The sequence below is a fragment of the Panthera tigris genome, chromosome C2 (assembly GCF_018350195.1).
Source record: "Panthera tigris isolate Pti1 chromosome C2, P.tigris_Pti1_mat1.1, whole genome shotgun sequence".
Taxonomy (NCBI): Eukaryota; Metazoa; Chordata; class Mammalia; order Carnivora; family Felidae; genus Panthera; species Panthera tigris.
Window position 1 is genome coordinate 31,647,104 of NC_056668.1, and position 12,959 is coordinate 31,660,062.

Sequence of the window (12,959 nt, forward strand, 5' to 3'; positions counted from 1 at the left end):
TATTTTTGAAGAAAATGGTCACAACTCAAGGCTAAAGAAAATAAACCTGTGGCTCTAATTTTCTACAATAAAAGGTGTCATTTACCTGGACACCTGTGCAAAATTGCCCTGATCTATTCATATTAGAGGATTTCTTTTTTTCCCTAGAGGTATAACTTTGCAAGTCATTGCTATTAAAACAGTAGCCTATAGGACTACAAAGAAATCAAATACATACCTCTTCCAACGCACACACATACTATAATAGAGAAACATCCCCCTCAGGCTATAAAATACTATTCTGCTGCTACCAGTTAACACAACATTTACCTTAGGTTCTATCCTGACAGACTTCAATCAAGTCAACCAAAAAAAAAAAAAAAATGTAGGCTCTAAACCCATACAGTGCAGCAGTCTTAGTAACCACACGAGGTAGGAGAAATCCAACAAACTGAACCACTTCTCCAGCTCCAGCTTAATTTTTTTTCTTCAGTTGGATATAAAAATGCCATTCGTTTATATGACCATATAGAAGCAATTATCTTCCATTCTCCAGTGGAAAGAATGGGATAGTCTATTTATTTAAAATGTGAGGTATTGTGACGGTTGTACATCTGCCTTATGAATAAAAGATTGCGCCAAGCAATCCCTCACCTACGATTAAATTTGAATTAATCTCAAAACCATTTGAAAATAGTTATATATTATTATAAAATCAATTTTCCAAGGTTATTGTTGTGCTAATTAACTCTTTGACACTGGAAACTTTGAAGACAAAGACTTAAGGAACTGTGAGTAACAAAAGGAAGATTTCACTTGCTCGTCCCAGAGAAGTCTGGACATGTAGTGCTGAAGGGTTAAGGGGACCAAGAAAGAAAAGCATGGGAATAAAGCTCTTCACCTTTGTTCAGTTTGTTTTGCTCCATGATGTTATATTGAATTGGTGCCACTTCCTGTTTCTGCTGTCCAGGTGGCTTCCAGTGCTTCTCGCTGGGGTCCCCACTGCCATTGTTCATGTTGTTGCTGAGGTTGGACTGGATGAGCTGGGTGGTGGCGTAAGGAGTGGGCTGCCCTGATGGATTGACAAAACGCCCATCCTTCAGATTTGGGCTATTGAAGGTTTTCATCTCATTGATTTTGTTACTAAGGTCCACATCACCATAAACAGTTGACTCAGGGAGCATCAGATTTGTTTGTTTGTTATCCAGTTGGTTGTTATAATTTGCTATACAATCAGCTATGTGCAACGGAGAGGAAAAGGAAAAAGTCATTCTGCATGGTTATTCGTTTTAAATTTCTTTGTAAGTAGCTTCGTGAGTTGCAATAAAATTGTTATGTAAAGTCAAAATGGGCTTAATTAAGATCAATAGAAAGGGCTAAGTATTCATATGTCCTTTCTAAAGAAGGCAATTAAAATCTGAGGAAATGAGAGAGGGCATTGAGAAATTCTATAGAGACAAAATAATTTTGAACTTTTGCTAGTGCTATGTAGTAAATGTTCATCCAATTTAAGATAGTTTTCTTTTAACAACCCCCGTAATAGGAATTCCACTTAAATGATATACACATGAATATCTGTATGTGCCAAATTTATATTTTCTAGTCTGGAGTTACCTATCTGAAGGTACTAGTTAGTTGTTGAAGGAATAGAACAACACATGTATGTTGAGAATCCAAAGGGGGAAAAAAAAACACTCTGCCTACACAGCAAAGAACTTGAGATTTTAATATTTTATGAAGTAACTCTACTCAAAAAATATAAGGAAGAGAGGTAAAGGGATAGGTAAATAGTGTTTAGGATAGTTTTATTAGTTCTTCTCTTGGTCATATAGGGCAATCATTATCAAGGAAGGATGTTATATAATCATTTTTTCATGGTTTTATAATGACACCCCAAGAAGTATAAAATGACAGTAATGATGACGAAATGAAGCCTAGGTGACCAGGCTAATGTAATCAAAGAAAACCTGAAATAATATCTAATATGACTGCTATTTCAATTTCCCTCTAATTTTCTTTGTTGAAATATTAGAAAATGAAATAATTGATACATATAGAAATATTTAAAGCCTACAGTTGAAAATATTAAAACAGCAGGAAGAACTAAAATCATAATTTAAAATTAAAACATTTTTTAAGCAAAAAAAGTTGTCAAGTTACAATGGTTAAAAATACCATTATTTAATTCATGTAATTCATAGCAGCACTAACATTAACAGCTCACCTTAAAGATTAACAATCACCTTAAAAATTGGTTTTCGGCTGGATAACTTGAGGATAAATTATCAAGGCTGCTACTAAAGATGTAAATGTAGATATAATTTTAATAAAAATGTGCAACTTCTCTATAATACTCAACTCAACTACTCTGCATTTTAACAATAAATGATCCGGGAACAAGAATATTTGACTCACCTGGCCCTTAGTAATTCTAAATCTAATTTCTAGGTATAAAGTTTTATTGAACAGTGGTTAAGAAATATTATTAAAATCCATACAGTTTTGCCAATTTCATTTCTCTTCACCAATCTTTCTAAATGAGTGTGATTCCATAGAATTCAATGAAATGATGGACATGTTCTATTCTGCATTGTTCAATATGGGAACCACTACACGCATGTGCCTACTGAATACTTGAAACGTGGCTGGTGCAAATGAGGAACTGAATTTTAAATTGCATTTTGTTCAATCTAAGTTTAAATAGCCAACTGGAACTAGAGGCTACCATACTGGCCAACACAGCTCTACATATTAATTTAAATGAGTATTGTCATCTTTTGTCTCCTAAAGGGCTGAGAACAGTCTTTCTTTTATTTGCAATCATGTGAGCACCTATCTGTACAGCTAGAATATGGGCCCTTGGAGAACAGGGACATGGTCACATGGATATGTCACGTCCATAGCCATATCCAATGGAGACTGTGGACTTGTTCTAAGGTTAAATATACAGACTGCTCTATGATTTGTTTTTTTATGGTACATGACATCTTCACTTACATGCCATCTTCTATATCCCTTTTTCTTAGTTCCATGGGTTATTTTACTTCTATGCTCCTATCTTTTGATTCTGTATAATTATACTAGTATTTCCCATATTGTGAATTTTGAAGGTTTTCATTTGGTTTTGTTTTTTTTTTTTTTTTTTTTTTGGTAAGAACTCCATAATTTTCCATTTATTCCTTCAGATATTTCATACTCTATATCTATAATTTAATGTCATGTTTTAGCATGAAACCTTTGTAAATTTACTTGCATATTTCTGAACCAAAAACACGCAGTATAAAGTAAATTTATGCATTCACACCTCCAAAAGATATATATTTCTCATATCTTCAGCATCTACTTCTATATGATAAAAATCTGATTTGGAATTTCAGTTAAATTTCATTTAAAATTCTTTATTACTGTTGTACAGTTGCTATTATTTTTGTTACTGCTATTAACGACTTTAGTTCACTCTATGGGCGCCTGGGTGGCTCAGTTAAGCACCCAACTTCGGCTCAGGTCATGATCTCACAGTTTATGGGTTCAAGCCCTGCGTTGGGCTCTGGGCTGACAGCTCAGAGCCTGGAGCCTGCTTCAGATTCTGTGTCTATCTCTCCTTCTCCTCCCCTGCACATGCCTTTTCTCTCTGTCTCTCAAAAAATAAATAAACATAAAAAAAAAAAAAAAGAATTTGGTTCACTTTAACTATACATTTATAAACATTTTGACCTGTTTTATTCCCCAAATCTTGAAAATAATTAACTATAATTGTAACTACATACATCCTCATAAAGATGAATGCTTCATACAATTTAATTTTCCCTCATTTGCTATCTACTCTAGGGTTTATATTCTCCATTCTCCCAGGCTTTCTGGGAAACCCTGGTGGACGGTGAAGTGTGGAGATAGAGGGATGAAGACAATGTACAGCCAGGGTAATTCGCTAGGTAATAGTCAACACTTTATAAAAATGTGGATCAATTTTTCCTTTCCAATGTAGGAAGAGGGGAAGAAATCTATCTTCTTGTGGCCAGTTCTGGTGCTTATACATCTCGAGCGGTCTCTGCATCTCTAACCTGGGCGACTGTAGGTGGTCAGGTTGCTATCACTGTTACCATTGGCTGCAGTGCAGCAAGTGATGGAGCAGTCATTGTGACTGTTGCCAGTATTAGGCCATGTGTCGGCCAGCCATGGCTGTGTGGCAGGTTCACCGATGTTCAGAAGTCCTGGCCTGAAGGAAGAATATATACACATATAAGCACATGTTTTACAAATAGCAAATATCGTTTCCTATTCAAACTTCCAACAAAGTCTCCATCTCATCATTCTCACAAATAACTTGGTCAACTAGGCTGAATGATATTATCGTTCTTTTTATTTTACAGACAAGATAACTATAATGTGATGTAATGTCCTGGGGTGTCCCTCAGTTAATATGGCTATAACTTTGTAAACTGGCTCAATTGTGCTTCAGACTTAAGATACTGTACCATTTGCAATGCTCTCCTTTATTCACAGTGACTAGAAATCAAACATGGAAGCTAAGAATACAGATACATATATCTTTTAGTGTTTTAGCTGCTTAAAGAATATTATAGGTGAGGCAGTTTGCATTTCTTCCTTTTCTTGACCCATTAAAAAATCGTGATTCTTCTTACGACTTCATTAAAAAACGGAACAAACGCCTTTACTTAGACAACGGATCCTTCACAAGAAGCACATTTGCATAATTTTCTTCAAAACCATGTTTCAGAAACAGAGTTGGAGGCTCTGTGACATTTTGCAGAGAGCCTCCTCAATGTTTCAGTGCACAGTTCTGTAAGCTTGTCAAGAGTTTCTGATGGTGACAATGTAAAACGCCATAAATTCCTACATAAACAAAGGAACGCTACTGAATTAAATCTGGTAAAACAAAAAATGTCCACTAGAAGAAATAGTGTTCATGTCTTTTTTGGCACAACAGATGTTAATGCTCTTTCACTGTGCGTTGGGAAAACCAAGCACAACAATGGTTATTAATGGGAGCCCTGTACCACTAGCATCAGAGATGTAGAGTTGAAGAACGCCCTTCCAGGGGCTCCTGGTTGGCTCAGTTGGTTACACGTCCGACTTCGGCTCACGTCACGATCTCAGGGTTCATGAGTTTGAGCCTCGCATCAGGCTTTTGCTGTCAGCACAGAACCCACTTCAGTTCCTCTGCCCCCCCTTCCCCCCACATAAAAATAAATAAATAAACTTAAAAAAAAAGAATGGCATTCCTGATGTCCTTTTCCAACATTGACTCTGACTGATAACTCAGCAAAGAGGTGATGGTGCCTGGTGTGGGGTCAGATCCACCATAATTGGACTGGCAGTGAGATGCTGCAGACATTTTCTTCAGGGTTTCGTTTTCTTTGTTAAAATGACATCACCATGCATCTCATTTACCTGCGAAGCAAGAACCTGACACTTCACCCTCCATGGTTCCATGACACACAGGAACTGAGGAAACTTACTACGTACGTGATGGGTATTTGAAGAATAATTCACTCCAAATGAAGAACATGGATTTATCAGTTATACGTCTGTATACACATGTATGTGTGCATATGGGTATATGTATCTGTCATAAAAACGAATATTTGCTCTTTGTTTACAACGAGTGACATCTTGTTCTGAGTTCGTCACACATACCAACTCATTTAATTCTTAGAACTACCTAGTAGTTACTACTATTATCCAAATTTTACAGATGAGGAAACTCCTCAGACACAAGTTAAGGAACTTGTGTATGGCTTTGGGAATTGAGTGGGTGACAGGGCTGGGATCAAACCCAAGTACTCTGGCTCTAGAATCCACACTCAAATCCCAGATGCTATACACATACATAGTGGGGCATGCTGAAATTTCCCAAAGTCCTTAAACATTCATATAAAAGACTGAGTGGGGTAAATGTCTGCAGTCTTGAAATTCAAAATAACCGCTGTTAAAATTGAGCAAACATACTAGTAACATTGTTGATAAAAACGCTTTGAAGAGAAATTCTGCTGAGCTGTGGAAATTAAAAACATTTAAATGCAAGCTGTATCAAAGATATCTGGAGCCTTTGAAATAGTTGTTGGGTATAGAAATTCTGCATCTAGTCATCTTTAACTTTCCTTATTTTATTTTCTCTTGAACTTAAACCTTGTCACTATAGAAGTTATTAAAAATAAATTTCCGTATTTGACACTGTAGAGATATTATGGGTCTAGTGTATGGGTCAAGTGGAAATTTTTCAGCCGACTTCTATGTTTCAAAAGGAGTAGACAATATTTATGATTCCTCAGGAAAGTACTTTTAAAGTGAACGTTTTTATATCATCATAAACTGAAAGAACTTTCCATATGTATGGGTGACTTCCAACAGGAAGTAGGATTAGCAATTCACCTTCTGGCTTTGGTTTAACTTGTATTTAGAATAGTAATTATTTGGGGAAGAAGGTGAAGCATAGATTATTGACCCATAATGAATCTTAAAATGCCATGTGTATATTTCAGTGGGGTCTGAAAAAGTCAAGGTCATATGCCACTACTATGGTAAGGGTGTTCGGGTCTTTTTAAACTACAAATCTCATAGGCTATTTTTCTGCATTTAGGATGATCCAGTATATATGAGGCAGATGTAGCTGCCCAACAATAAGAAATTAAGCAGAAGCAAAACTCAGTTCTGGTTACAGCAATTACAATGTGTCTACAATACATATTTTTACCTCATACTATTAGATGTATTTTCACACCAACAATCTGAAGTTTTGTTTATTTCTTCCTTGTCTTTTAAAAGACAGTATTATCAGGGAAGGGAAGACAGTAGGGCTCATAAAACCCAAACTTATCTCCCAGTTTATGTGAAGGGGATGAATTTGTGTCACAAAGAAAAAGAGGACATTGCATTTAAATAATTATGTAGCAACAGTTTTCATTTCCTCTGCTGCTCTTACGCCAGATACTCCAATCACTTCACTCAAACAAAACAAAACAAAACACAGCAACCTATTTAAGATCCTAAATCACAAAATAAAATACTAGAGGGTGCCAGGGCTGGAGAAAATGGTACGGGGGCCTCACAGTACACGAGTGTCTGTGGACTGTCTCCTCTTTCCTTTAATAGTCTGCCAGAGTTCTGAAGTGCTGGAAGGAGCAAGGGATAGGTTGAAGAGTGGCCAGTATTTTAGAAAGAAGCAAGGCTGAGCTCTGCTTCTTTGTCACCTCCCACAGCAAGGAAATGGTTTATTGGCATTCTCTACCTGTTTGGCTTGATTTTCTTACTCATTTCTTCAGGATTTCTCGGGTGTTCCCATGTTTATGCTGTGGTTGGGATTTTAAGTAGGGTTTTTGGAAGAGGTGACTGGAATTTTTGAGGTAGGGAAAACAAATGAATTAGAACAGCTACTTAATAGTTCTATGGTCCTCTCCTGGATCATATCACAAGCCTTTGGCCCTTTTTAAGTTGGGAAGCCAGCCGTCTCTGCTTACCACAACCCTCTTTTTCCCTTTTCTGGGAAGAGCTCAATTCACAATTTTGTGAACTAGAAAAGATTTTCGGGGTCAACCTTCTCCTTTATTATAATTTCCGTTGCAATGACTCAGCTCTGCCGTTGTGGTGGGAAAGCAGCCCTGGACAGTACATTAACAAATAAGTCTGGCCGTATTCCTATAGAACTTTATTTACAAAACAGGTGGCCGACTGGACTTGACCCAGGAGCCCTAATCTGCGGAACCCTGATATAAACAAAAGATCACTGCATTACCTTATGTTAGGTGCTTAACTGTGGTATCTGCACAGCACAAAAGTTCATGGAGAACACAGCAGGTGAAGCTCAGGAAACAGACATGGGAGGGCAACACATTCCAGGCTGATGAAATGAAGATATATAAGAGAATCTAACAGGGGCGAGTGGCAGGTGGGCTGACACTGGATTGTAGGGTGTGGCACTTAGACGTGGGAAACAGACCTGCAAAAACTAGACGTTGCTGGCTTCACGTGCTATGCTGAATTTGGACTTGATATTTTAAACATGGCGGGTTCTATTAAAAGCAGGATCTGGAACAACTTAGAGACATGATCAATACGCATTTCCAAATACCATTTTGGCTGCAATGGGCAAAGGAATAAACAGGAAGTAGTGCTAATGAATATAGATGAAGGTAGGGCTGCTGGGAGCTTTTGAGACAGATTAGGCAGGGGAGAACAAGTGCTGGATGTGAAACAGCGTTGCAATAGTGAAGGGGGTAAAAAGTGGGCTCAACAAAGGCAATGATGGATGCAGAAGAAAGGACGATTTGACATTATGATTTGGGTGGGGCATCTGGGTGGCTCAGTGGGTTAAGCGTTGGACTCTTCATTTTGGCTCAGGTCATGATATCTCAGTTCATGAGTTCCAGTCTCGCATCGGGCTCTGAGCTGACAATGTGGAGCCTGCTTGGGATTCTCTCTCTCTGTCTCTCTGCCCTTCCCCCTCTCGTGCTCTCTCTCTCTCAAAAGTAAATAAATAAACATCTAAAAAAGAAACTTTAACTTAGGTATCATGAACCGAATGAGGTGGGAGGGTCAGAACAGGGTCACAGAGTCTGAGATGCCTGAGGGAAACCAATGCTTAAGGTACGGACGTGAGAGGAGACAGTGCAGGAGTTTGGATCGCTGCCCCTTCTCTTCCCACACGTAATCGTAGAACACAGATATACATGTGCACCCACTGCAACTCCCCCTCCCCCTCCACATACATACTCTGGCTAGGAAATGAGACTTCTTCCTAAAGTACCTCTGATTCCTCTTCTGCTCTATCTGTTCCAAAGCACTTACCAACTGCTGATACTGTAGTTGACTTTTTTAATCTTTATTATTTATCTTCTATCTCCCATACTTAATGTAAAGTTCATAAGAACAGGAATTTTTATTGACTTGCTCGCTGATGCATCCCAACCAACTAGAACGGTGCCTGTCACGTGGTAGACATTCAATAAATACGTTCGATGAATAAATACATTTAAAATTGTGTCTGTAGCTATCATTTTGAGCACGGATTCTAAGATCTTTATTTATCTGTTGCCTCTGTAATATTCCAGCATCTTTTGTCATTTCATTTGCTAGTTTACTTTTAAAATATTTGGTATCTGAAATACAGAGGTTTCACTGTTATCCTATTTTTAATTTAAAAGGTTACTTCTGTATGGTAATACAGCAAGCTTTCCAAATGGACAGTTAGTTCAGTTTGTTAATTTTCAGTTGATAGCTTGTAATTTTTCAGTCCTGCCATAGAAACTTGCTATTTGTAACTATGGATTCCTTCCATTAGTTCCTGTTTGATAACTTGCTCTATCTAGGTTGTAAATCCATTTAGAACAACGACCAGCAGTATTTTACGTGTGTGTGTGTGTGTGTGTGACAGAGAGAGAGAGAGAGAGAGAGAGAGTGAGAGACAGTCTGTACACGTGCCCATGTACAGAAGCTAGTGCAGTACACTTTGTATGCTATGGTTAAGATAAAAGCGAAAGTCTACAGTCATGAACATACACATGTAGAGAGCTGGTTCTATAATCAAGCTGTCCAGATTTACCCACGAGAGAATGTTGTGATGCCCAGAGGCTGTTTCATGACTATCTGGGCTACAATTTAGATGGAATTCTCCTGGATGCAAAACCAGGCTCTGGTTTAATTCCTGAATCAAGTGAATTTCTTCCTTATGAAGACCTCCTAGCTTTCAATCTCTCAGGGACTGGCTTTGTTTCACAGGAATGAAAACAGCAAGCTAGCACGGGTACCTGGGAAGAAAAGGTTAGCACTCGATACCCAAATTTGTGCAGCACTGGTTAAAGGTGATCAACGTTTTTTAAAAAATCATTCTTTGTCATATACTAAATTCAGTAATTTTGTTCAGATGGTATGCTTCTTGGAGTATTTTACTCGTTTTTGTCTTTGCCAATTCCATCCACAACATCCAACTGTGCAAAGCCGAACACCCAGTAAGTTCATTCAATTTGAATTATAAAATGGTTTTGGTTGGAAGATTTTTGTTCTTACACTTTAAGCTAGATGTTGCTGGTTTGGGGAAAAAAATCATCTTATTATAGAAAATGCAGAAGCGTGGCTCACATACATATACCTTTTTTCAGCTCTTTTAAGCTGCCTGTCACATCAATTTCTGATTTCTCTGTGAATATATTAAAGTTCACTGAATAATAATTACAAAAAATCATAAATATAGGATTGAGGTTCATTTTAATTAGAGGGAAAAAAATCTCTGTATTAACAAGCTACCCAGATTTCTTCTTTTATCTCAACATATTTTCCTGCAACTCGAGAGCTGAACTATGTTGAATTCACAACAACAACAAACAAACCTAACCTACAACAACTTATGAGCAAATGCTGTGTTCAGCAGGTTTTCAAATGAACACTTTCTCTTTGATAGTAACTGTTAACTAGCTATATTTCTTAATCTTCATAAATGCCATTGCTTAATTACTTTAACTCCTTTTAATCATTCGCTAAATCAGCAAGTTTGTCTTTCCCGGTTAACGTGCGCCCTCTGGTGTCCATTCACTGAGATGCAACAGCTCCAATCAACTGCTTTTGTATACAAACCAGCTCGGTTCCACAAGCACAGCGGAATGGCGTATTTCTAAAAGATTTGAACAAATTTCATCCTCTACTTCAACCTTTTATGCAAAGAAAGTGATGTCATTGAGGGGGCCAAGATGAGATACCTGTAATTTCCCTTAGGATCTACAAAACAAGCAGGATAGTTACCTCCCTCCACTGCTTACAGCTTCACCGCCTCTCTGATAAGTTACTAGAATATTACAAAAAAAAAAAAAAAAAAGAGAGAGAGAGAGAGAGAGAGAGAGAAAGAAACAATTAATAGACAGGTTTATGCTTAAATATCAAAAGCTATCACATCCATGAGCATCTTTCTTAAAATGGAATATTTTCTCCCTTTCTACTTAGAAGCATTAGAAAAACCATCACAGAAAGTAGATTTCTGATTCAACTAGTATTTTTTAAGATTGTATAACATTAAATATGTTACTCCTATTTTCTTAATGTGCCAATAAAGTTAAGAACTAAGTAAAAGCAAACTTCAGTGCACTCTTATTAAATATAACTATTATGCATTGCTACATTCCTATTCCCATAGTTTTCTACTTTAAATTAGTAGATCGTATGATTTCATGATTATATATATATATATATATATATATATATATACACACGTATATATACATATATATACACACGTATATATATACACACGTATATATATACATACGTGTGTATATATATATACACACGTATGTATATATATACACACGTATATATATACATACGTGTGTATATATATATACACACGTATATATATATACGTATATATATATACACACGTATATATATGTATATGTGTGTATATATATATATATATATACACACGTATATATATATATAAACATATAAATACATATTTGGAATCTTAAATTTGGGGGGAAAAAATGACTAGGCTATTTTCCCAGAAGAAGTACCAGAAAGACAAAGATAAATGTTCAAATAAACCTTCTCTCTCTCTACACACAAAGATATATGTCAAGTTGTGGCAGTTAATTAATACGACCTATTTTTTCTTGTGGCTTGTAGAACCCCTTCCCATTACATTTTCATCAGACGTGTGTACATATAGTGAAACTATATTTTAATGTTCTTGGAAGCATTTTCAGCCCAATGAATTATGGGTATAAAAATTTAGCAATAACAAATACAGATTTGCACACAGGCAAGAGGTTAAGAAGATTAGCTTTTCTGTAAATACAGACACATTTTCTAAGAAGAAACATGTTTCTAAAAGCTGCCAAATTCTGCTACTTAGAAGAACTCCAAACGGGGAGTGTGTTAAGGAGAGATAACTGCTTCCAGTGATTACTTTAAATGGATTAAAACCGAAGAGGCAAGACTACAGGTACATCTTTTACTAAAAGGTGATGTGAAAGAAGAGGACCCACTTTGAAAGAAATTGAATAGAACAAAATATTAGGATTCTGACTTCAGGAAAATAAAAAGTTTTATCTTTCACGTGTGCTGGGTATTTTGACTCCCTTTAAAAATGTTGATTCTGTGGACAGAGAATTGCAAGGGAGAGAAATTTTTGTTGGAAAACATAAAGGCTTAAGTTAAGGGTAAAAAAATGCACTGCCAAGTATGAAATAATCAATAAGATCATTAGCATGTTAAATCATGCTGAGGGTAGAAACAGAGTGTCTATCTAATGAAACACGTGCAAACAAGGCTAGGATGCGATGTGGAATCATGAATAAATAACTGTATTAAACGGATGAAAGGCAACACCAATCATTTCTACTTCAAATGCATGCCTGACATGAGTAAATGAAGGACCGTATTCCATTTTAAGTCCTTTCCCCCAACTAACTGCAGAAAATGAAATAAAAACAGAAACACAATAGTACAACACATGCCAAACCAACAAAGGAGAGGAGGAGGCTAAGTGCAAATATGTACCTGTTGGTGTGAAGGTAAAAGACGGGACTGAAAAATCAAAACAAAATATAAACCAGTTATTAAGCTGAAGAGAGAAAGGGAACACATCACATTAGTATAAATCAAGCAGACAGCTGAACATAAAACAAATGTAAATAACTAAGCCAGCAGTTCTGACGCTCTGATAGATGGATAAAACCAAATCTGAGGTTCAAAGAAGAGGCTTGTCTCTACAGGTACCATTTTGAAGCGTCTGGCATTCTAGTACAGCGGGGAGTCGTGCTGGGTTAGCCTGTGAATGACCCTGCATTTAGTGACAAGGATTTAGCTCCCGGCTTTAGTACAAACAGGAATCCTCTACTATTAATCATTTCTAAACATTGGTTGATGGATTCTCAAACAAGTATTATCAGGGTCTTGATTGAACCTTATCTAGAAATCTGAAAGTAAATGCTTATTAAAGTGAACTAATAGGTGGACTTAGGTATTCATTA

At 36.7% G+C, this 12,959-nt stretch overlaps 1 protein-coding gene across 4 annotated transcripts in view; it reads right to left on the reverse strand.

The window, feature by feature from the left end:
- Nucleotides 1-12,959, reverse strand: part of ROBO1 (roundabout guidance receptor 1) — a 401,827-nt gene that overhangs the window by 36,937 nt on the left and 351,931 nt on the right. Inside the window, exons 19-22 of one of the 4 annotated variants that reach the window (XM_042956243.1) lie at nucleotides 12,487-12,513; nucleotides 10,732-10,774; nucleotides 4,041-4,195; nucleotides 881-1,051 (exon numbers count right to left, since the gene is read on the reverse strand). In XM_042956243.1, the coding sequence (XP_042812177.1) occupies nucleotides 881-1,051; nucleotides 4,041-4,195; nucleotides 10,732-10,774; nucleotides 12,487-12,513 (396 nt within the window). Of the gene's footprint in view, nucleotides 1-880; nucleotides 1,217-4,040; nucleotides 4,196-10,731; nucleotides 10,775-12,486; nucleotides 12,514-12,959 lie in introns of all 4 variants that reach the window. The other 3 variants (XM_042956242.1, XM_042956244.1, XM_015540481.2) reach the window with 3 other exon arrangements.